Below are 26,163 nucleotides of genomic sequence, written 5' to 3' on the forward strand. Positions count from 1 at the left end.
TCACATGCAACACCATGGGCCAGAAAAGGTCAAATACATTGGCCATGCTGTCAATCCAGCATGACTTCTGATGCATTCAAAACAACTCGGAAACTCGGAACTGGGAAATCTCAGACTGGGGGAAAAAAGAGCTCAGACTGGGAAAATACATTTTAAACGGTCATCCAACTCGGAATTCCAAGTCGGGAACTCAGTGCTCTTTCTAGAGCTCCGACATGAAGATCACTGACGTCATGATTCAACCTTGTTTTTTCTGAGTTTCCAGTTGTCTTGAAAGCACCATAAATCCAGAGAACGCCAGACTTTGATGACAAAATTTGCCCACTAGAAGGTCCGTCGCGCCACGATCCTGTTCAAGTGAGCACAGCACAACAAGGTGAGTCCAAAAATGTATTATATGTATTATTATATGTATTATGTGCTGCTGCATGAATGATGTAATATGCCAGGGAGATATGTTGCCATACTGTAGCTGAGAAAGTAATACTAAGTGTATGTTGTGTAGTAAACTGCTAGAAGCCCATGTGCCTCACCCTAATAATTTGGTCCATTTCCCCCTCATAACATAGCCTACTGTTCTGAGTCGGTGGTGGTGCACATGTAACCTATAGTCTGTTTTAGAGAAATGTCATAATCAAATATTGTAAGAGCTTTCATTGTCTGCTTATATGCCCCCTTTATTTATCCTACGGTTCTGACTTGGTGTACAGGGAGAATACTGTAAGAATGGTCCATGTTCTGAATTCTATTGCTGTACATTTTAAAAGTGCTGAACAAATAGTTATATTGACTACGTTCATCTTAGCTTGCTCATTGCATCTTATCTGCTCATCGTTCCCTTATGCCATAGTTTGTACATCTCGGTAGTCAGTAGAAGCCACATTTGTTTAAGCAAGTCAGCCATATCAGCTATGTTTTTAGAAAAGGCAGTAAATGAGGCATAATAACCGTTTACCTGCCAGACAAGGCTCTCCTGATAGCCAGGTGTAGCGGTGGTAAGGATTCACGCAATGGTGCTGAAAAGAAAGCTCTGCTAATGGAATAGCGTTGTGTACAGTCATGGCCAAAAGTTTTGAGGATGACACAAATATTAATTTTCACAAAGTCTGCTGCCTCAGTTTGTATGATGGCAATTTGCATATACTCCAGAATGTTATGAAGAGTGATCAGATGAATTGCAATTAATTGCAAAGTCCCTCTTTGCCATGCAAATGAACTGAATCCCCCAAAATCATTTTCACTGCATTTCAGCCCTGCCACAAAAGGACTAGCTGACATCATGTCAATGATTCTCTCGTTAACACAGGTATAAGTGTTGACGAGGACAAGGCTGGAGATCACTCTGTCATGCTGATTGAGTTCAAATAACAGACTGGAAGCTTCAAAAGGAGGGTGGTGCTTGGAATCATTGTTTTTCCTCTGTCAACCATGGTTACCTGCAAGGAAACACGTACCGCCATCATTGCTTTGCACAAAAAGGGCTTCACAGGCAAGGATATTGCTGCCAGTAAGATTGCATCCAAATCAACCATTTATCGGATCATCAAAAACTTCAAGGAGAGCGGTTCAATTGTTATGAAGAAGGCTTCAGGGCACCCAAGATAGTCCAGCAAGCTCCAGGACCATCTCCTAAAGTTGATTCAGCTGCGGGATCGGGGCACCACCAGTACAGAGTTTGCTCAGGAATGGCAGCAGGCAGGTGTGAGTACATCTGCACGCACAGTGAGGCGAAGACTTTTGGAGGATCGCCTGGTGTCAGGAACGGTAGCAAAGAAGCCACTTCTCTCCAGAAAAAAGATCAGGGACAGACTGATATTCTGCAAAAGGTAAAGGGATTGGACTGCTGAGGACTGGGGTAAAGTCATTTTCTCTGATGAATCCCCTTTACGATTGTTTGGGGCATCCAGAAAAAATCTTGTCTGGAGAAGACAAGGTGAGCGCTACCATCAGTCCTGTGTCATGCCAACAGTAAAGCATCCTGAGGCAATTCATGTGTGGAGTTGTTTCTCAGCTAAGGGAGTGGGCTCACTCACAATTTTGCCTAAGAACACAGCCATGAATAAAGAATGGTACCAACACATCCGCCGAGAGCAACTTCTCCCAACCATCCAGGAAGAGTTTGATGATGAACAATGCCTTTTCCAGCATGATGGAGCACCTTGCCATAAGGCAAAAGTGATAATTAAGTGGCTCGTGGAACAAAATATCGATATTTTGAGTCCATGGCCAAGAAACTCCCCAGACCTTAATCCCATTGAGAACTTGTGGTCAATCCTCAAGAGGCGGGTGGACAAACAAAAACCCACAAATTCTAACAAACTCCAAGCATTGATTATGCAAGAATGGGCTGCCATCAGTCAGGATGTGGACCAGAAGTTAATTGACAGCATGCCAGAGCGGATTGCAGAGGTCTTGAATCAGAAGGGTCAACACTGCAAATTTTTCATCAACTTCATGTAATTGTCAATAAAAGCCTTTGACACTTATGAAATGCTTGTAATTATACTTCAGTATTCCATAGTAACATCTGACAAAAATAACTAAAAACACTGAAGCAGCAAACTTTATGGAAATTAATATTTGTTTCATTCTCAAAACTTTTGGCCAATACTGTAGGCACATGACATTTTGTGGGCACCGTTTGTCACCGTTATAGTGCAATTATTGTATTGTTTAGTGCTGTGTTGTGTCGTGGCATTGCTGGCTTGGATAACATTTATTTTTTGCCCCACCAAGATTTACTGTTATTCATAACAAAAAAACAGGTAGCTAAATATAATAATATGCAATCATTTCCTGTTGATGAGAAGAGCAAAATTCTAGGCCTATTTATTATATATTTGGATTCTAAAATAATTAGAAATAGGCATCTATTTCCTATTATTTCCATCTTCATTGCATAATACATTCCTCCTCATTTCTGAATGGGATGGTTTCATACTCGCAAAATAGTTAGGATAGGCGACCATACCTCCCATCTCTCATTTAATAGATAAGCTATTTCAAGTATTTTGCTCAATGCGATCCGATGTGCAGTTTAACGATTGAAAAAAAGTGAACCGTCTGTTCTTTGTAGGCTGTCTGAATACTGTCATGTCACATTTCTCGAGTACACAGTATTTAATTTATAAACATAATAAATATACATAACCATTGCAGAATAAATTCCTCACCTTTTCTGGCTATGATGAGTTCACATTCACGAAGTAGCATACAACAAATTACTATCCGCATCTCATTTAATTGGACCTATTATATAAACTATTATAATTTGTTTTTGCTCTATGCAGCCGACAGGGAGAGCGGTTTATAACACAGGCCTATAGTATCATTTGACAGGTGAACTGATCTTTCACAACGAAGTGTGTAGGCTGCCACTGCAAGTAGTAGTTTACATTTTTCCCAGTAGAAAATGTTTTAGAATTCGCGGGCAGTGCAGTATATTTAGGTTTGGAAAAAAGTAAATGCAAAACATTATTGAATGCAAACGATCCGTTTACAGGTCCAAAACTATTTGTAATTGTGTTTTTTTTTTCAGAGATAGATACAGCAAATGTATCTGCAACGCAAACATTCTGCAACCTCCAAAGACATTTGATCAAGTTTGCCATTACTATTTCCTTTAGGATGTCTCAGCCTAATTCCAATACTTCCAAAGTATACAGCAAAGAAGGGCCTTATAGAGTACCACAGTATGAGTCAAAATACCTGTAAAACCTAGCGGTCAAACAGGGAAATGGTTCCAATCGTTTTTCCACAATTCATTTTTCCCATAGGGGATTTTAGAAGCACTTCAAATAAGGGCTGTGTTTCATGTAGTTTTGATAGCCGTGTAAATATCTCTAGGACAAGGTGCCTTTTTATCAATATATAATGGCCTGGATTTACCCCCACCCAAAATTAAATGCTAATTAGCTGCGTATATGGCCATCATAAAGAACCACAAACGCCATGAATATCTGGAAGAGACTGCCAGACAAAGGTAAGAATCTCTGGATTAACTGTTAGCTAAATTTATTAATTAATACATTGGCAACATTTCTTTCAATTGACAATTCTGTGGACTGTTTTGTGCACGTTTCAAATTGACAATAGCTGTTAGCAAAGGTGTCAGCTAGAGATGAGGTGCAGGAGCTTGTAGTTTTGCATGTCTATGTTGAAGCTAATTAGCATTTTCTAATCAGAGTAAATAGAGCAGAATATATGGATAAAAGTCACCTTGTTTGAGAGATTTACATGGTTATCAAAACATCACACCAGAGTAAGATATCACATAACACAGCCCTTATTTCAAGTGTTTCTAAAATCCCCTATGGGAAAAATGTATGGTGGAAAAACGATTGCAACCATTTCGGTTTGACTACTAGGTTATGGGTATTATGACACCTGCATTGTGGGGCTCCATAATCACCATAAAAAGGTGAATGATGGGTGTTTTTCAGGTGGTTATAATGCTCATTCATACAGTTTTATAACAGGTCTGATCTTGCTCAAAGTTTATGAATCTCAATATTTGTGCGTGCGCAGTCCTCCAGAAATGACCCATGCATACATTTCTAACTTATAAATGAGGTCCCTGGTCTCGTCTGCTCTCAAAAGAAATTACATGTCCTCATTGTCCAAGACCGTGTATAAATGGATCCGAGACCAAGACACTGTAGTCCCGAGACCAGACTCTACAAACACTGAAAAACAATCCATTTCACACCACACACCTGTTTAAACCAGTGTTTCCCAAACTCAGTCCTGGGGACCCAAACATGTGCACGTTTTGTTTTTTGCCATAGCATTGCACAGCTGGCTGATTCAAATAATCAAAGCTTAATAATGAGTTGATTATTTGAATCAGCTGTATAGTGCTAGGGCAAAAAAACAAAACATGCACCCCTTGGGGTCCCCAGGACTGAGTTTGGGTAACACACTTGTACTTGTATTTTTTTATTGAGAGAGAGCATGTTCATTTCAGATTGACCTTTTGACTTCATTACTATTATGTAGAGGAATAAAAAAGGCATTGACAAAATATAATGAAAATGTACTAAAAATTTAATCATTCATAAAAGCTGGAAAATCTTTTGTGACAGGGTAACAAAGAAGCAATATTAGAGTTGGTTTTTAGTACAATATATTTTCAGCCTCAAGACAAACAAATCAAGTCTCTTCATTTCCCCCATTCTATAAAATATACATTTTCCACAGCTTCATTATGCAAAAAAGTAATCAGAATATATTATGGGAAATATGAAAGCCTTACAGCTTCCCATAAAACAAAGTCACTTAGGAAATATGTTATTTGATGAATAAAAGTACTTAAAAGTAGGAGAAAGAAAACATATGGACATTGATGCATTACTGTAGACACAATTAGTGCAGAAGGGTATGGTAATGAAAAAGGCCAACATTTCTCATGATGTATTTTGCAAAAGTTTTGTCATTTGAAATGTGCCGAAGATCTGACAATATTTGCAATCAAAACAACCTAATTCCCCAAATCCGCATGGTGGTCTCTTCTTTTAAATTGTAATTTCCAAAACAGGGGAAAGGCAAAACTCTTCATCACAAGGCTGACTCGTTGACAAAAAAAAGAAGGAAAAAAAGAAGAAAAGGTCTGTAACCATTAAGAAGCAGAGAAGAGTATCCAAGAAGAAGAATCCTCCATTATTAGAGTGGTGAGGAAGAGAATTACTTGTCTGCCTTTGTCAAACTTCTCCAAATGTTGCTGAAAGGTCTTGGAATGCTGGCACCTTCCAAATGGGCAACAGTTGTGTAATTCAATTTCCTACAGGTAATAGAGACACAGAGGAATGGTAGTCCAGGGGTGCTTTGATTTACACTCCCATACGTATTTATTTGGACAGTGAAGCTAAAACTTTGAATTTCTGCTCCATACGCCAGTATTTTGGATTTGAGAAAATGTTTTATGTGGCGACAATACAGAATGTCACCTTTAATTTGCAGGTTAGCATTTTGTGTCATGAAATTCACTTATAGTGTATTAAATATAGTAAAAAGTTTAGTATTTGGTCCCATATTGCTAACACGCAATGACTAAATCAAGCTTGTGACTTTACAAACTTGTCAGATGCATTTGCAGTTTGTTTTGGTTGTGTTTCAGATTATGTTGTGCCCAATAGAAATGAATGGTAAATAATGTATTGTCATCTTGAGTCAATGTAAATAAGAATGTTTCTGAACACTTCTACATTAATGTGGCTGCATTGCTAATGTGATTACAGATAATCATGAATGACGAGTGAGAAAATTAGAGACATAAATATCATACCCCCCCAAAGAAATGAGTCACAAGCTTGATGTAGTCATTGCGTACTAGAAATATGGGCCCAAATACTAAACTTTTGACTAAATGTAATACACTAAGTGACTTTGTCCAAATACTTATGACACTTTCAAATGGGGGGGGGACTAGAAACAAAGTGCATTCATTTCATAGCTGCAAAACAGATGAAAATACCCTCAAATAAACAGGTGACATTCTTTAATGTCGCCTAATAAAACATTTGACCTCAAATCCGAAATTCTGGAGTATAGAGCCATATTAAAAGGTTTTAGCTTCACTGTCCAAATGAATATGTAGGGTAGAGTACACTCCATGTGAGAGCAATTGCACATGGAATGCGTGACTGTGAAGAACGTGGGTTATTCTGATAGAAAGCAAAAATATCAATGCAAGTACATACTCATGGGATTATGATCAAATTAGACTCAGTAAAAGAACATAATACATATATATATTCAGGATCTCACCTGGCTCAGAGCTGCTGCAAGTAAGAACTTTAGAGCAGTGTGCAATTTGACTTCTTCTTTGCTTTCTTCTTTTCTATCGGCGTTTTCCTATTGATCTGTCTGACCAGGTCATAGAAAATCTAAATAGGAGCAAAGGAGCTGGTAGTTAGAGATGCATTAACTAACTCTGTCATAGGCTCCAGATAATCACACTTGTTAACTTGACAATAATTACTTTTTTGTTGTTGTTGCAATTCCTTTCAACTAAGAGATATAAAACACTTTAATTCAGTCCAGGTGACTGGAAGTGAAAGCAGTGGGACTTACCTCATTAACGTTGATCTTTGATTTAGCGGAGGACTCTAGAAAGGCACAGTTGTTCCACTGTCTGGCCAGGTTCTGTCCCTGCTCTTTGCCCACCACACGCTCATCCTCCAGGTCACACTTGTTGCCTACCAGGATCATGGGGACCTGATACAAAATAGTGAGAAATAGAGGGAAGATGTTGACAGTTCTTTACTCATTCTTTTCAAAACAAAAATATAAGCCATATCAGTCTCCATAATGTGACAATGAATCAATCATATACAAACTCTGCATGAGGCAGAAATAAGAACATTGCTGAAACTGGCAAACATCAGCTATGACATTTCTATCTCAAAGCCACCATCTTCTCTGACATGCTCCCCCAATGTCTGTACAGGATTGCTTCTCACTGTCATTTAGGATAGCAACACTGAAACATGCATGAGAGCATTAGCTGTTCCGGACGACTGTGTGATCACGCTCTCCGTAGCCGACGTGAGTAAGACCTTTAAACAGGTCAACATACACAAGGCGTCGGGGCCAGATGGATTACCAGGACGTGTGCTCCAGGCATGTGCTGACCAACTGGTAGGTGTCTTTACTGAAATTTTTAACATATCCCTGATTGAGTCTAATACCAACATGTTGTTTCAAGCAGACCACCATAGTCCCTGTGCCCAAGAACACAAAGGCAACCTGCCTAAATGACTACAGACCCGTAGCACTCATGTCCGTAGCCATGCAGTGCTTTGAAAGGCTGGTAATGGCTCACATCAACACCATTATCCCAGAAACACTAGACCCACTCCAATTTGCATACCGCCCGAACAGATCCACAGATGCAAGCTCTGTTTTGCACTCCACACTGCCCTTTCCCACCTGGACAAAAGGAACACCTATGTGAGAATGCTATTCTTTGACTACAGCTCAGCGTTCAACACCATAGTACCCTCAAAGCTCATCACTAAGCTAAGGATCCTGGGACTAAACACCTCCCTCTGCAAGGGTAGGTAGCAACACATCTGCCACGCTGATCCTCAACACTGGAGCCCCCCAGTGGTGCGTGCTCAGTCCCCTCCTATACTCCTTGTTCACCCACGACTGCATGGTCAGGCACGACTCCAAAACCATCATTAAGTTTGCAGACGACACAACAGTGGTAGGCCTGATCACCGACAGCGATGAGACAGCCTATAGGGAGGTCAGAGACCTGGCCGGGTGGTGCCAAAATAACAACCTATCCCTCAACATAAGCAAGACTAAGGAGATGATTGTGGACTACAGGAAAAGGAGAACCGAGCACGCCCCCATTCTCATCGACGGGGCTGTAGTGGAGCAGGTTGAAAGCTTCAAGGTCCTTGGTGTCCACTCAAACAGCAAACTAGAATGGTCCAAGCACACAAAGACATTCGTGAAGAGGACACGACAAAGCCTATTCCCCCTCAGGAGACTAAAAAGATTTGGCATGGGTCCTGAGATCCTCAAAAGGTTCTACAGCTGCAACATCAAGAGAATCTTGACTGGTTGCATCACTGCCTGGTATGGCAATTGCTCGGCCTCCGACCGCAAGGCACTGCAGAGGGTAGGTTTTTATTTATTTATTTCACCTTTATTTAACCAGGTAGGCAAGTCGAGAACAAGTTCTCATTTACAATTGCGACCTGGCCAAGATAAAGCAAAGCAGTTCGACACATACAACGACACAGAGTTACACATGGATTAAAACAAACATACCATCAATAATACAGTATAAACAAGTCTACATACGATGTGAGCAAATGAGGTGAGATAAGGGAGGTAAAGGCAAAAAAAGGCCATGGTGGCAAAGTAAATACAATATAGCAAGTAAAACACTGGAATGGTAGATTTGCAGTGGAGGTGTCAGAGGAAGGCCCTAAAAATTGTCAAAGACCCCAGCCACCCCAGTCATAGACTGTTCTCTCTACTACTGCATGACAAGCGGTACCAGAGTGCCAAGTCTAGGATAAAAAGGCTTCTCAACAGTTTTTACCCCCAAGCCATAAGACTCCTGAACAGGAAATCAAATGGCTACCCGGACTATTTGCACTGTGTGCCCCCCCCGAACCCATCTTTTATGCTGCTGCTACTCTCTGTTTATCATACAGTGCCTTGCGAAAGTATTCGGCCCCCTTGAACTTTGCGACCTTTTGCCACATTTCAGGCTTCAAACATAAAGATATAAAACTGTATTTTTTTGTGAAGAATCAACAACAAGTGGGACACAATCATGAAGTGGAACGACATTTATTGGATATTTCAAACTTTTTTAACAAATCAAAAACTGAAAAATTGGGCTTGCAAAATTATTCAGCCCCTTTACTTTCAGTGCAGCAAACTCTCTCCAGAAGTTCAGTGAGGATCTCTGAATGATCCAATGTTGACCTAAATGACTAATGATGATAAATACAATCCACCTGTGTATAATCAAGTCTCCGTATAAATGCACCTGCACTGTGATAGTCTCAGAGGTCCGTTAAAAGCGCAGAGAGCATCGTGAAGAACAAGGAACACACCAGGCAGGTCCGAGATACTGTTGTGAAGAAGTTTAAAGCCGGATTTGGATACAAAAAGATTTCCCAAGCTTTAAACATCCCAAGGAACACTGTGCAAGCGATAATATTGAAATGGAAGGAGTATCTTGTGCAATACACCGACGCATGTCTTGTATTCAAGATCCTTAATGGCCTGGCTCCCCCTCCACTCAATATTTTTGTTAAACAGAAAACCCAGACATATGGCAGCAGATCCACAAGGTCTGCCATGAGAGGTGACTGTATAGTTCCCCTAAGGAAAAGCACCTTTAGTAAATCTGCATTCTCTGTGAGAGCTTCCCATATAGAAGTCTATATTATTAAATTATTGCACCCACACTGCTCGAGCGCGCCAACGAGCGTCTGCGTTGCCAAGGGCTAAAATCGAAATCAGTTCTATTTGTGACACAGATCGCGCTGCGAGCCCTGCCTCTCCCATCTCCTCATTGGTTTATAGAAGCAGGTACCCACATGCCATCTCCTCATTGGTTATACCCACGTGGGTGACTGAAAGACGAACGAGGTTAGTGGCGGTAATGCAGCTAATTTATGAAAGTTGCCAATCACAATATAAAGTCAAGAGAAGAAAAAGGCTGGAAGGAGGAGAGATGACTAGAAACAATTCAGTTGACTGTTTTATGTGTGGATTAATTGTCGGAGTAGAGGACCTTGTGCATTTCAGGTAAAATAACAACTCAATGTTTATATCCCAGGACAAATTAGCTAGCAACAGCAAGCTCGCTAAATAGGACAAATTAGCTAGCAAATGCAAGCCAGCTAGCTAAATTGCCATAAATGTTTAATGCTTTTTGACCTGTCGCCAAATTAATGTAATTGGTTCAGAGCTTGTTTTGATATTTTAACCTGCGTGTCGTGATCGCGTTTGGTGTGGGGGGACAATATACATTTATGCACGAGTGCAGCCGGTTTGGGTCACGTGTCAGTGTCAACGACAGTGACTGAGCCCTGAATAGTTACAATACTCACATCCTCAGTGTCAACGACAGTGGCTGAGTCCTGAATAACTACAATACTCACATCCTCAGTGTCCTTTACTCTCAGGATCTGTTCCCTCAGGTCCTGTAGGTCATTAAACGTGGACTGTGCAGTGATGGAGTATACAAGAGCGAAGCCTTGACCGTTCTTCATGTACAGGTCCCTCATTGCTGTGAACTGCTCCTGTAAAACAGCAGACGAAAGACTCCATGACATACTGGTCATACTTACTGCCGTCATACAATCGGTTACCACGGCTAACGTTTACTGCCGTCATACAATCTGTTACCACGGCTAACGTTTACTGCCGTCATACAATCTGTTACCACGGCTAACGTTTACTGCCGTCATACAATCTGTTACCACGGCTAACGTTTACTGCCGTCATACAATCTGTTACCACGGCTAACGTTTACTGCCGTCATACAATCTGTTACCACGGCTAACGTTTACTGCCGTCATACAATCTGTTACCACGGCTAACGCTTTACTGCCGTCATACAATCTGTTACCACGGCTAACGTTTACTGCCGTCATACAATCTGTTACCACGGCTATCGTTTACTGCCGTCATACAATCTGTTACCACGGCTAACGTTTACTGCCGTCATACAATCTGTTACCACGGCTAACGTTTACTGCCGTCATACAATCTGTTACCACGGCTAACGTTTACTGCCGTCATACAATCTGTTACCACGGCTAACGTGGACATGTTCTACTTACTGTTCCAGCTGTGTCAAGGATTTCAAGCATGCATTGCTGCCCGTCCACTTCAACTTGCTGTGGGAGAGGGAGTAAAGTTTAGTACCAGTTTGACACTTGAGTGGTGGCAATGGAGCTCTTAGTAACTTTAGGGCAGCATACCTTTCTGTAGGAGTCTTCTATTGTGGGGTCATATTTTTCCACAAAAATACCTTGTACAAATTGGACTGTCTGGAAGAGAATAAGCAAGGAAAGAAGAACATAATAGTGACATCAATTCTCAAAAGCAAATGCCCACTCAAATCACTTACGCCCAGAATGCCTTAATAGAAACCTAGGCAAGGCACTACTCACCAGTGCAGATTTGCCGACACCTCCGGAGCCTAACACCACTAGCTTGTATTCACGCATGGTGGGGTTACTTTACTAGACAGCAGAAAGGTCTGCAAGAGGAGAGACGAGAGAGAGCATTGGTTAGGCCTACTTACGTCACTATTTATATAAATTAAACACATTGCCAGCCACAGATGAGAACCCAATAATGTCTTTCATCAGATCTAGAAGTAACATTTGGCAGTTGTTCATTCCCCTCAGCTTGCCCATTATCGAACTACTCATACATAGCTCAGCCGGAACATAACGGTCTGCTTGTGGTATCCCTTTGACAACACATATTCAGGAACTGAAACTCCTCTCCCTCTGCCAAAAAAAGAATCCCTCCATCCTACCAACTACCCAAGGACATCAGCTGACATTTTTATTTTTATTTTATTTTACTAGGCAAGTCAGTTAAGAACACATTCTTATTTTCAATGACGGCCTAGGAACAGTGGGTTAACTGCCTGTTCAGGGGCAGAACGACAGATTTGTACCTTGTCAGCTCGGGGATTCGAACTTGCAACCTTTCGGTTACTAGTCCAACACTCTAACCACTAGGCTACCCTGCCGCCCCATGACAAGGCAATGTTCCCTTTTCAAAAGAAGGAAACAAATAGACAAGAGCAAAAATAACCCAGAGATTTGTTCCACCCTCGGGATTATGCACTACATCTTTAACACTTGAGTAAGTGACAGTGAGCTGATGCTAATTGTCACACAGCTCAGTCTCTATGGAGTTGGTGGGTAATAGCCGCAGTACCACAAATAGCTTAATCTCATTAGCATGCTTAGGAGCAGGCTGTGTAGGGCGAGGAGTCGCCAACCATCAGCTTGGCACAGTGATAAGTAGCGCTTGTAAAATTAGCACAACATTATAAAACTCTTAAAACAGTCAGGCATTTATGACTTGATATTCTTGGAGCCAGCCATGTAAATGTGAGGCACCTGCCAAGAGAGACACCCCCCCCCCCCCCAGAATATTATACCCACAAAACCTATTTTGGTTTTGTCTGCATTGTGCTTATTCCATTGGGGACCATATTGGAAACAACGTGTTTAACGTGCATATTTTCCACCAATAAATCAACATGTCTTATGTCAAATAGGGATAACCACCAAGCCATGGCAAAAGCTACTCCATGAGAAAATGTTGGTTTTATGTGCAGAGAAACAATCCTAACCCACTATGCAAATCTAACAAATTGCAAAGGACAGCAGCACCACAAGCCTACAATGGACAGATGGGCAGTATGAGGGATGTTACAAAGGTCCATTCAGTCCTCAGGCCATTGCAATACACCCCCCTCTGTGAAAATGTTGTGCATATAGAAAACAGAACAGAGATTAGAGTAAGAGAATGACCACTGATGTAAAATAATGACCAGACCAAGAAAGGCAGTGTGTGTTTGATTCCGATATCAGCTCCAATCTAGAAGCATACTTAGAACCCACAGACACAGTAAGAATGCTAAACAAAGTGCCAGCCAAAAACGCTTCAAAATGGCATTTCATTTATATCTGACGTGGCCACAGCCTTTAGTAGCCTCTTTCAGATTAGAGATAACACATCTGGAGTAGCACTTAAGCAAACAAATGCTTGTAGAACTTCACATGGTCAATCCCAATCTTAGAATTCCTGCAAAGCACAGTTGATATGGAGAGTGTTTCCATGTTGACAGGATGTTGGCACATCCACCATGCCCACTGGCAGTGAGAACACTAGCCTCTTGAAATCTTGCAAGTCATTGAGGGTTCAGATCCAGTTAACACAGTAGACAGCGGTTAACTGGACTGAAAACCTGTAGCTAGACAACTTTTTGTTGTTCTTTTTACTAACGCTATGCGAGTTGATCATTCCCAAGCAGCATATAGCATAGTATCTGCACAAACTAATTTTCCAGCAAAATAACACCCACTTTTAAGGACATAACCTACCGTGTACAAGGCTGGAAACGACAACTCCCCACTACATCTGGTGAGGGAAGGCTAGCAGTTCCCAGGACACACAGGTGTGGAGGCTGTGGTGGGAGCCAAAGGATTTAGGCTATGCCAGAGAATCCCCACAAAGATAGGAAAAAGACAGAAGAAATATATAAGTTGCAGTTCACTTTTTGAAAATAATCTTAGGCCTGCACTTTGAGGGAGTGGGAAACATTTTGTCAAACGGTAGGCGTACATTACTCATCAGCATCAATATGGTCTCAAAATACTCACTTAACTTGAAAAAGGCCTAAATGATAAGAAAACCAGACCATTGTTAGGACTACAAAAGAAACCCATGCAGAATGTGCCAATGAAAGGCCAACATAAGGTTATCTGTGTTTACTCAGATTTCTGTTCAAAATTGAGCTGCAATTTACTGCATAAAAGCTGACTTTGCTTATCAGTCAGACAGCCAAATCATTCCTGTCTTCTTTCAGACTTCTGAGTGAGAGAGTTTCTGGCAGATTATAAAACATTTTCCACTTTAAAGATGTTAGGAGAGTTCTCTAAATTGAGAGACAATTATTTGATCTATGGATAACATCTTTTCGACAATCTTAACTGCATACAAAGGGGCACCTGATGGGAATGTGGTTAATTATTTGCTTTTATTGCGCATGGGTGTTCTCCTGAATGGCATGTCATGCATCAAATCATAATTCTCAAAAGACAACACTAGCCACCCTTGCTATTTACATACACTACTTTGCCAGAAAGTATGTGGACACATGCTCGTCGAACATCTCATTCCAAAATCATGGGCATTAATATGGTGTTTATCCCTCCCTTTGCTGCTCTAACAGCTTCCACTCTTCTGGGAAGGCTTTCCACTAGATGTTGGAACATTGCTGCAGGGACTTTCTTCCATTCAGCCAAGAGCATTAGGGAGGTCTGGCACTGAAGTTGGGCCAGTCAGCATTTCAATTCACCCCAAAGGTGTTCAATGGGGTTGAGGTCAGCGCTCGGTGCAGGCCAGTCAAGTTCTTCCAGAACAATCTCTTCAAACCATTTCTGTATGGACCTCGCTTTGTGCACAGGGGCATAGTCATGCTGAAACAGGAAAGGGCCTTCCACAAACTGTTGCCATAAAGTTGGTAGCACAGAATCATCTATAATACCATTGTATGCTGTAGCATTGAGATTCCCCTTCACTGGAACTAAGAGGCCTAGCCCAAACCATGAAAAACAGCCCCAGGCCATTATTCCTCCTCCACCAAACTTTACAGTTGGCACTAGGCATTGTGGCAGCGAGCGTTCTCCCAGATTTGTCCGTTGGACTACCAGAGGGTGAATCATCACTCCAGAGAACACGTTTCCACTGCTCCAGAGTCAAATGGCGGCGAGGTTCACACCATTCCAGCCGACGGTTGGCATTGCGCATGGTGATCTTTCCACTTGACAATAACAGCACATACAGTTAACCAGGGCAGCTCTAACAGGCAGAAATTTGACGAACTGACTTGTTGGAAAGGTGGCATCCTATGACGGTGCCACGTTGAAAGTCACTGAGCTTAAGTTGTCCTTATGTTAGGCTATGATCTGGCTATACAATAAGGCTGTAGTCTACACTAGTTAATTTAGCAGACAAGATTTGCTTCGAATTCCATGGCATTATTTTATAGTATGAAGAATAGAATTGAACAACTGAATAAAATAAAAATGATATTTTCTTCAAACGATTTGAGGGAGTGCGCACATGCGGCTATACTGTGTTGAGCGGTTAATAAAGAAACAGGTATTCCTATATGCTTAATTTAGAGTAAGCCCTTAACCAACAGTGCAGTTCAAGAAAGAGTTAAGAAAATATTTACCAAATAAACTAAAGTAAAAAAAAGATAAAATAACAATAACGAGGCTATATACAGGGGGAACTGGTACCGAGTCAATGTGCGGGGGTACAGGTTAGTCGATGTAATAACGGTCCACATTTACTTGGTCAGCCAACCATATGAGTAGGCCTAAAATACAAAAGCCTAAGTCAATCTACTATCCCCATAGTTCAAAAGTTGACCTATTCTATTGGAGAAAGAAATATTCCAAACAGACCACTAGCATCAAAAAAACTGTTTTAATGCAATGAGCCTGACGCAACTAATCAGAACGTCTATCTTAAAACGTTGATAAACTATTAGGCTATTTCTTCACATTAAGAGGGCAGCAATGCGCACATAGCAGTAGGCTATAAGCGCAAATGTTCCATTAGCATGAACACACCATTAGCAAAAGTGACCGCAATTGCAATTATGCATGTAGTGCTTTTATTATAAAGGTACATTTATATGGTGAAAATTATCTTCTCCAAACATGAAACTCAGGCACTGCGCATGTATGCCAGTTAGGGTCTACACCAGTTGTAAAGCAGATTATGTGCTACATTTTAAGAAGTTATTTGGCAACTTTAGTTGTGATTACAAATCTTAACAAAACAGATAAGCCTATGGGCTAGGCTACATGAGGTGTGCGACTATGATTCTTTTTTAAGTCACAAAAAACACCAAAAAAAGGCATGCGCTATTTCTTGCCTTAAACTAGCCATCATTCACAAGTGAAAGGCTAATATTGTCACCCATCAGACTATTCTTGACTTAATCTCATCTTTACATATACAATGCTCCAGACCCCTTGGGGAAACGATAGAAAGGGTCCGTTCATTCCTGTCGCATTCACAGCCATATAAGGAGATCATGGAAAACGTAGCTTCGGAAATCCTGTTCATTTCCTGGTTGCTGAAACATCTTGGTTTTGCCTGAAGGTTTTGTTCTAGGGCTCTCACAGTGAAAATCTTTGCAGTTCTGGAAACGTCAGAGTGTTTTCTTTCCAAAGCTATCAATTCCATGCATAGTCGAGCATCTTTTCGTGACAAAATATTGCGCTTAAAACGGGCACGTCTTTTTATCCAAAAATGAAATAATGCCCCTAGAGGACTATGAGGTTAATAATATGTGTGAAATTTGTTTGGATTTAGAATGGACCATTATCATGCAGTTGTCTAAACAGGGACAATAGAGTGCTGAGTACCAGGCAGTTAGCAAGTTTGGTAGGCTACTAATGACCATCAGCAGCATCAGAGTTGGAGAAGCCTAATTACCTTGACTAAACGGACACGTGGAATTTGATTGCCATCATTACCCGTGACCACCGGTGTGGCGGTAATACGGTCACCGTAACAGCCCTATCCATTAGTGGGAGTTACAGGTTAGGTACTGTTTGGTGTAGCCCAACATTTTTACCAACCTTTACTTGGCGATACTAGCTTTGTTCTCGATTCTGCCAAATATGCATCTTCTAAAATGTCAGTGTCCAGTTGCAGGTGGTGCATTTGAATTTTAAAAAGGCTTTGTTACTAAAACAAAGAAATGTTTTGCTCCATTAAGTAATCAAACAATGTGTACGTCGCCATCTTCTCCATTGAATTTTTCCCCCTCATTGATTGAGACAGGTGGTTCCACCCCAAAGTGCAGCATGTCATGATGACACTCACCTGTCTCGATCAATGCACTCTCCACGGAATCGGAAGAAAGCGGATGTTTCTGGTTTTCAGGGATACAGTATTTTCAACCCAACTTCAGTTTCCCATAAAAAAACAGAAGTAGGGACTCCGCTCAGCGATCCTTCTATGCCTGCTACGTTTGATCATAACCTATGAGAGAAGATTTGAAATAGACAAGATAGCGGCATACACATTGTTGGATTACTTTCATGTTGCAAAACAATTATTGTATACTGAACAAAAATATAAACAAGTCACGTTTCATGAGTTGAAATAAAATATCACAGAAATGTTCCATATGTAAAAAATGTATTTCTCAATTTGTTCACATCCCTGTTAGCGAGTATTTCTCCTTTGCCAAGATAATCCATCCACCTGACAGATGTGCCATATCAAGAAGCTGATTAAACAACATAATCATTGTACAGCTGCACATTGTGCTGGGGACAATAAAAGGCCACTCAAATGTGCAGTTGTCATAAAAAAAATGTGACACTTCTCAAGTTGAGGGAGTGCACAATTGGCATGCTGACTGCAGGAATGTCCACCAGAGCGGTTGCAAAATAATTGAATGTTAATTTCTCTACCATAACCCACCTCTGTCATTTTAGAGAATCTGGCAGTACGTTTAACCGGCCTCACAACCGCAGACCACATTTAACCATGCCAGCCCAGGACCTCAACATCCGGCTTCTTCACCTGCGGAATGGTCTGGCACCAGCCACCCAGACAGCTGATAAAATGGTGGATTTGCACAACCAAAGAATTTCTGCACAAACTGCCAAACGTCTCAGGGAATCTCATCTGCGTGCTTGTCATCCTCACCAGGGTCTTGACCTGACTGCAGTTCAGCATCATAACAGACTTCAGTGGGAAAATGCTAACCGTCGATGGCCACTGGCATGCTGGAGAAGTGTGCTCGTCACAGAATAATCCCAGTTTCAACTGTAGTGGGCAGAAGACAGTATGTGTTGGCGAGCGGTTTGCTGATGTCAATGTTGTGAACAGAGTACCCCATGGTGGCGTTGGGGTTATGGTATGGGCAGGCATAAACAATGGGCGACGAACACAATTGCATTTTATCAGTGTCAGTTTGAATGCACAGAGATACCGTGACTAGATCCTGAGGCTCATTATCATACACATTCATCCGCCACAATGACCTCATGTTTCAGCACGACAATGCACAACCCCATGATCTGAACAATTCCTGGGAGCTGAAAATGTACCAGTTCTAACCAGACAGGTCAACCATTGAGCAGGTTTGGGATGCTCTGGATCGACATGTATGACTGCGTGTTCCAGTTCCCGCCAATATCCAGCAACTTCGCACAGCCATTGAAGAGGAGTGGGACAACATTCCACAGGCCAAAATCAGCCTGATCAACTCTATGCGAAGGAGATGTGTCGTGCTGCATGAGGAATATGGTGGTCACACCAGATACTGACTGGTTTTCTGATCCACACCCCTATCTTTTTTTCTAAAGGTCTCTGTGACTAACAGATGCATATCTGTATTCCCAGCCATGTGAAAGCCATAGATTAGAGCCTAATGAATTCATTTCAATTGACTGATTTACTAGTGATGCACAGATATGACATTTTTGGCCGATACTTATATCCAATATTTTCCTTGCAAAAAACCCTGATACCGATAACCGATATAAAAAATGTTGCAGCCTTTTTTACCTTTATTTAACTAGGCAAGTCAGTTAAGAACAAATTCTTATTTTCAGTGGGTTAACTGCCTGTTCAGGGGCAGAACGACAGATTTGTACCTTGTCAGCTCGGGGGTTTGAACTTGCAACCTTCCAGTTACTAGTCCAACGCTCTAACCACTAGGCTACGCTGCTGCCGCCTACGCCTTAAGCATTCTAGTACAGTTAAATAGTTACACGGGCACAGCGGTCTAAGCCACTGCATCTCAGTGCAAGAGGTGTCACTACAGTCACTGGTTCAAATCCAGGCTGTATCATATCCGGCAGTGATTGGGAGTCCCATAGGGCGGCGCACAATACGCCCAGCGTTGTCCTTGTTTGGCCGGGGTAGGCCGTCATTGTAAATAAGTATTTGTTCTTAACTGACTTGCCTAGTTAAATAAATGGTTATACACACACACAGACCATAAAGTTATTTTGTTCGCATTTACGTATGTCCCCATTACCAGTAAAACATCATCAAAACCTATTTATTTCACTTACTTGCTGTGCTGTTTTGTTGTTCATTTGTTCAGTGGTCTCATTCTCAACCAGGATATCTATGGAACACCGTCTGGGTCTTTGCGTGTCAACAAATATACTATTTAGCGTGTCAAATAAGCTTGTTGACCAATCAGGACCTGAATATGACTGCACGTTACATAATAATTTAACGCGTTCATACATTTCTTTACGTAGTTATTACACATTGATTACGCTATCACTCGTATTTCATACGTCACAACGATTCGCCAATACGTATGCTATGATGCTCGTAAAGTGCTACAGTGCTGGTGTATGTCTGCTGTTTGCTGATGATCTGGTGCTTCTGTCACCAACCAAGGAGGGCCTACAGCAGCACCTAGATCTTATGCACAGATTCTGTCAGACCTGGGCCCTGACAGTAAATCTCAGTAAGACCAAAATAATGGTGTTCCAAAAAAGGTCCAGTCACCAGGACCACAAATTCAAATTCCATCTAGACACTGTTGCCCTAGAGCACACAAAAAACTATACATACCTTGGCCTAAACATCAGTGCCACAGGTAACTTCCACAAAGCTGTGAACGATCTGAGAGACAAGGCAAGAAGGGCATTCTATGCCATCAAAAGAAACATAAATTTCAACATACCAATTAGGATTTGGCTAAAAATACTTGAATCAGTCATAGAGCCCATTGCCCTTTATGGTTGTGAGGTCTGGGGTCCGCTCACCAACCAAGACTTCACAAAATGGGACAAACACCAAATTGAGACTCTGCACGCAGAATTCTGCAAAAATATTCTCTGTGTACAACGTAAAACACCAAATAATGCATGCAGAGCAGAATTAGGCCGATACCCACTAATTATCAAAATCCAGAAAAGAGCCATTAAATTCTACAACCACCTAAAAGGAAGCGATTCACAAACCTTCCATAACAAAGCCATCACCTACAGAGAGATGAACCTGGAGAAGAGTCCCCTAAGCAAGCTGGTCCTGGGGCTCTGTTCACAAACACACCCTACAGAGCCCCAGGACAACAGCACAATTAGACCCAACCAAATCATGAGAAAACAAAAAGATAATTACTTAACACATTAGAAAGAATTAACAAAAAAACAGAGCAAACTAGAATGCTATTTGGCCCTACACAGAGAGTACACAGCGGCAGAATACCTGACCACTGTGACTGACCCAAAATTAAGGAAGCTTTGACTATGTACAGACTCAGTGAGCATAGCCTTGCTATTGAGAAAGGCCGCCGTAGGCAGACATGGCTCTCAAGAGAAGACAGGCTATGTGCTCACTGCCCACAAAATGAGGTGGAAACTGAGCTGCACTTCCTAACCTCCTGCCCAATGTATGACCATATTAGAAATACATATTTCCCCCAGATCACACAGATCCACAAAGAATTAGAAAACAAATCCAATTTTGAAAAACTTCCATATCTACTGGGTGAAATTCCACAGTGTGCCATCACAGCAGCAAGATTTGTGACCTGTTGCCACGAGAAAAGGGCAACCAGTGAAGAACAAACACCATTGTAAATACAACCCATATTTATGCTTATTTATTTTATCTTGTGTCCTTTAACTATTTGTACATTGTATATATATATATATAATATGACATTTGTAATGTCTTTACTGTTTTGAAACATCTGTATGTGTAATGTTTAATGTTCATTTTTGTTGTTTTTCACCTTATATATTCACTTTGTATGTTGTCTACCTCACTTGCTTTGGCAATGTTAACACATGTTTCCCATGCCAATAAAGCCCTTGAATTGAATTGAATTGAATTGGTGCTACAGTGCTGGTCATAAAAAAGCTAGCTAGCTCATGGATTTAAACAATGTCGTTTTGCTATGTTTTTGGGGAAGAACAATCTGTTTCAGTAGCTATATGGTTAGCTAGCTAACTATATAGCTAGGTGTCATCTAAAATAACGCTAATTTATAAAAGACTATTCTTATTTGATTAATGGTGGTTGGACCATCTATGTGAAGCTAGCTTACAATAAGGATTAGCCACAATAGTGGACATGCGGTTAGTCTTCAAAATAAAAGTCTGGCATAATTCTATTCGTATTCATTTGCATCACTGTCAATGACATTCTTTTATTTTGAAGGCAAACCGCAAATTCCACTATTGTCGCTATAATCCTTATTGTGGCTAGCTTCACAACACATATAACCCGGTCCGGTCGAGCCTCACTAGCCAGATGAAGCTAGCTGGCTGCTTATAACGTTAGTTTTGGCCAACAGGGTTAGCTGGCTAGCTATTTATTTTTATGAACTGATGTTCAAGTTCAATAGGCGAACAACACGTGGCAAACAAGCTAATACTTTCTCACAAGGATTCCTAAATCATTGCTAAGAATAATGAAAATGACTGCATTTTTTATTGACAATTGTTTTCAGGCTGGTTGTATTGGTACTAGGTACCAAGCTAAAACTAGATAACCCAGAAGTTACGGTCGAACAAATTATGCGTTATTACCAACGCGGTATTGTAAACATAATTCGTGGCTGGTGTTTGCTAACTGTTTTGTTCAGCTTTGACATGGCTACTGTATAATTTTTGAGACACGCAAAGACCCAAACGGAGTTCCATAGTATGTGTGTCGTGAAGCTCATAGCAGTGACGCTATTACTGTGTAACTCCGTTAGGGCAACATCGGAAAAATAGCGCACTTGGTAGTGTTAACCGGTGCTCGAATTGTCGGCGAAAGCCAACATCACCCACGACAGAGCACGGTTGATTGCCAAGGTCCATAAATTCCATTATCTTGGTTTTAATGGATTTCGCATTTGAGTTGTCTCGGTGAAATTGTGTTACTCTTTCAAATGACTGCTTGACGGCTCGATCCACACAGCGGACACTGAGCTAATTTAGGAATGCTGTGTTGCACGTATAGCGCAAAATTTTACGTATTTTTTGTGAACAAATGTTAAGTTTAGTAGCAGCATGTGAAAATTGTGGAAATCTGTTGCAGCTCAAGTCAACTACTAAATCCACAATGCAATGCTCTCTGGGCTGGCTGGCTAGCTAAGTAGCAAACTTAACTACACACAATAATACCAGTTAATATCCGCATATGAAGTAGCTGGCTAGCTGTAGAATCGTCTAAACAAACTGCACTATCAATTTAGGAGTCTCTCTCACCCAGAGTGCAAGAGTACGTTGTTATGGCAACAACGCTCCGTTCCCACAGATACACACTGTTTAGATTGAGCACATCTAAGCGAAATATATACATTGTCATGACGATATAGGTGGATGGATGTGTTCTAGACAAGTATGCCAATACCATTTATCAGCTGATTTGGTGATCTGAAAAGCAGGTAATTGTTTAAAAAGCGTTATTAAAATGTGATGGTGTGTTATCCCCTATCTCAAGTGACGAGACCTAGCCTAAAGGCCGGCAGATAGTAATATTGATGGTTCGTACCTAACAAAAATTCTCCATTCAGGCTGCTAAAGGCGTCAATTTCGTCCTTAAGTATATTTAATGGCGAGAATGAGAATAAATAGGAAAATATGCATACTTTCTTTTTGAAACAATTTTCCACTGCCATGCTAGTGGCTAATGTTACTGATGTTGCGCCTTGCATTCAGCCAGGGGTAAACAGACTGCTGCAACCTGATTGGCTGAACGCAATATCCAGGACTAGCATTCCTAGGCATTAGCCACTTTAGCATGGTGGTGGAAAGTGGTGTTTCATAAAGAGCACAAATTGTTCCTGGTTTTTTTCACCTTCTCACCATTAACTACAGTTAAGGAGGAAATTGAGAACCATGTATTTTGAATAAAATATAAAACAACAATTTTACTGAGTTACAGTTTATAGAAGGAAATAAGTTAATTGAAATAATTCATTATGTCCTATTCTATGGATTTCACATGATTGGGCAGGGGCGCAGCCATGGGTGGGCTTGGGAGGGCAGGGGCCCACCCCCTGGAGAGCCAGGCCCTGCCAATCAGAATTAGTTTTCCCTACAAAAAGGGCTTTATTACAGGCAGAAATACTCCTCAGTTTAATCAGCTGTCTGGCTGGCCTCAAGATGATCCCGCAGGTGAAGAAGCCGGATGTGGAGGTCCTGGGCTGGCTTGCTTACACTGGGTCTGCAGTTGTGAGGCCGGTTGGTCGTACTGCCAAATTATCTAAAACGACGTTGGAGGCGGCTTATGGCAAGAGCTCTGGTGGACATTCCTGCAATCAGCATTCCAATTGCACGCTCCCTCAACTTGAGACATCATTGGAATTGTGTTGTGTGACAAAACTGCACATTTTAGAGTGGCCTTTTATTGTCCCCAGCACAAGGTGCAACTGTGTAATGATCATGCTGTTTGATATGCCACACCTGTCAGATGGATGGATTATCTTGGAAAAGGAGAAATGCTCACTAACCAATTTGGGCACAACATTTGAGAGAAAGCTTTTTGTGCATATGAAACATTTCTGAGATATTTTATTTCAGCTCAAAAAACATGGATCAAACACTTTACATGTGTTTATATTTTTGTTAAGAATATATATGACAAGTTCCAACAAGATTTCAAACAGACCACTTACAAGTTAAATCATGGAGATAATGTTTTTACCCACTGAACATAGGCTTTCATCAAATTGATTGTATTTCTGGGGTGGATTATTCCTTTACTTGGTAGGAAATTCTATGTATCACACCAAACAGTACCTAACCTGTAACTCCCAGTATTTGGATACCAAAAATCTTTGGTTAAATCGCATTATCTGGTGTAACAATCTGTATCCAACTTAGCCAGCCAAGTTACTATTTAGTTAGCTGTCGAAGTTGCCTTCCTAGCTATTTAGCTAAGCTAACCCCTACGTTTGCCACCCTGGGCCGATTTAAAGTTACAGCTAGCTAACAGTCCACGATCTGGGTGAGCCAACCATGTAGTGGCTAATTTGTTAAATGGTATGTCCATCAATTGCCAAATAGCTAGTAAACTAAGACGAATTAGCTACAGCCAACTCCCTTCGGCTTGTTATGCTAGCTGTTGTAACTAGCTGCTTTAGCTCGCTAACGTTAGCCTCCCTTCCATCCGGCCTAGACTTTTGCTGTAACTAGCGAGCAACTACCATAGTTAGCTGTCCTACTTTGCCATCTGACACATTTCTAACATTTTCACCGATCTATATTGGCGTATTGATTAGCCCAAAACGGTTGTTATGGCCAGATATAATCGTTACTCACCGTGTTTTGGTCTCCCCGCTGCCTCACTGGAGTTGCTGACTTCAATGAATCTAGGTCGAAAATATACTTCAACCAAGACTTCAATGAACCTCGTTCGGCACTGCAAACGTCACTCCCTAACAAACGTCACTCCCTAGCTAACCTCTCAAACCATAAATGGCAACGGACGGTGCACACTACTGTAGTTTCAAGGCGACCTGGGTATTCACAATGTTGTAGTCCAGGCATAAAACCATATGGATCATCTGAGTATTTTGGCGACCATGCACACACTGAGTGCAAATACTATTAAATAAGAGATTACAAGTTTGTTGCCATGGTCTCCACATTATAAAACTGACAAAAACTATACAACAAAGTAATAAATAGCCTATAGTTATCAAGTAGGTCTACTGCCATACGAATTGTGTTTGGATAATGTCGGCAAGCAGAATGCTGTAGCGTGCAATTAGATAGCATACTTTCCCACTGGAGTTCTCAGAAATAAACCATCTCTACTTGTTCAAACAGACATTCAGTACCTAGTACACAGCCCTTTCACAGCACCCCTCCTTTCCTTTGTTTGCTGAAGCGCAAAGGCCCACCTGAACTCTCACGGTCTTCACATTTTTCTACCTTAAAATTAAATCTCAAAAGGGAATACATTGTATTCTTTTCCTACCTACAGTTGAAGTCAGACGTTTACATACACCTTAGCAAATTACATTTAAACTCAGTATTTTACAATTCCTGACATTTATTCCTAGTCAAAATTCATTGCCTTAGGACAGTTAGGATCACCACTTCATTTTAAGAATGTGAAATGTCCGAATAATCGTAGAGAGAAATATTTATTTGAACTTTCATCACATCCCAGTGGGTCAGAAGTTTACATACACTCAATTAGCATTTGGTAGCATTGCCTTTAAATGGTTCAACTTGGGCCAAACATTTCAGGTAGCCTTCCACAAGCTTCCCACAATAAGCTGGGTGAATTTTGTTCTCATTCCTCCTGACAGAGCTGGTGTAACTGAGTCAGGTTTGTAGGCCTCCTTGCTCGCAAACACTTTTTCAGTTCTGCCCACAAATTTTCTAAAGGATTGAGGTCAGGGCTTTGTGATGGCCCCTCCAATACCTTGACTTTGTTGTCCTTAAGCCATTTTGCCACAACTTTGGAAGTATGCTTTGGGGTCATTGTCCATTTGGAAAACCCATTTGCAACCAAGCTTTAACTTCCTGACTGATGTCTTGAGATGTTGCTTCAATATATCCACATAATTTAGCTTCCTCATGATGTCATCTATTTTGTAAAGTGCACCAGTCCCCCCTGCAGCAAAGCACCCCACAACATGATGCTGCCACCCCCGTGCTTCACGGATGGGATGGTGTTCTTCAGCTTGCAAGCCTCCCCCTTTTTCCTCCTAACATAGCGATAGTCATTATGGCAAAACAATTCTATTTTTGTTTCATCAGACCAGAGGACATTTCTCCAAAAAGTACAATCTTTGTCCCCATGTGCAGTTGCAAACCATAATCTGGCTTTTTTATGGCAGTTTTGGAGCAGTGGCTTCTTCCTTGCTGATATAGGACTCGTTTTACTGTGGATATAGATACTTTTGTA

The 26,163-nt window shown here is 41.2% G+C and overlaps 1 protein-coding gene across 3 annotated transcripts; it reads right to left on the minus strand.

Annotated features, from left to right (window-relative positions):
• Positions 1 to 5,025: 5,025 nt before the first annotated feature.
• Positions 5,026 to 24,673, minus strand: LOC115132366 (ras-related protein Rap-1A-like). 3 transcript variants are annotated; one of them, XM_029664947.2, is made up of 10 exons: positions 24,564 to 24,672; positions 17,146 to 17,304; positions 13,617 to 13,725; positions 11,658 to 11,746; positions 11,466 to 11,534; positions 11,325 to 11,381; positions 10,641 to 10,781; positions 7,072 to 7,215; positions 6,766 to 6,884; positions 5,026 to 5,779 (listed from the first exon to the last, which is right to left on the minus strand). In XM_029664947.2, exons 4-9 carry the CDS (start codon positions 11,712 to 11,714, stop codon positions 6,795 to 6,797), a joined length of 558 nt encoding a protein of 185 aa, XP_029520807.1. In that variant the 5' UTR covers positions 11,715 to 11,746; positions 13,617 to 13,725; positions 17,146 to 17,304; positions 24,564 to 24,672; the 3' UTR covers positions 5,026 to 5,779; positions 6,766 to 6,794. The 3 variants fall into 3 exon arrangements, with proteins under 3 accessions (XP_029520807.1, XP_029520808.1, XP_064876880.1); XM_029664948.2 differs by lacking the exon at positions 17,146 to 17,304; XM_065020808.1 differs by lacking the exons at positions 13,617 to 13,725; positions 17,146 to 17,304 and having other exon boundaries at positions 24,564 to 24,673.
• Between the last annotated feature and the right edge of the window lie 1,490 nt (positions 24,674 to 26,163).

This window comes from Oncorhynchus nerka, linkage group LG7, assembly GCF_034236695.1.
Source record: "Oncorhynchus nerka isolate Pitt River linkage group LG7, Oner_Uvic_2.0, whole genome shotgun sequence".
In the NCBI taxonomy this organism is placed as follows: Eukaryota; Metazoa; Chordata; class Actinopteri; order Salmoniformes; family Salmonidae; genus Oncorhynchus; species Oncorhynchus nerka.

Coding starts and splice junctions, on each gene's coding strand:
- LOC115132366 (XM_065020808.1), bottom strand. CDS start 11,714: ATGCGTGAATACAAGCTAGTGGTGTTAGGCTCCGGAGGTGTCGGCAAA. Junction 7,216..10,640: donor GAGTAAAGGACACTGAGGAT/GTGAGTATTGTA, acceptor ATTTTGTATCAG/GTCCCCATGATCCTGGTAGG. Junction 6,885..7,071: donor CAAAGATCAACGTTAATGAG/GTAAGTCCCACT, acceptor GCTCCTATTTAG/ATTTTCTATGACCTGGTCAG.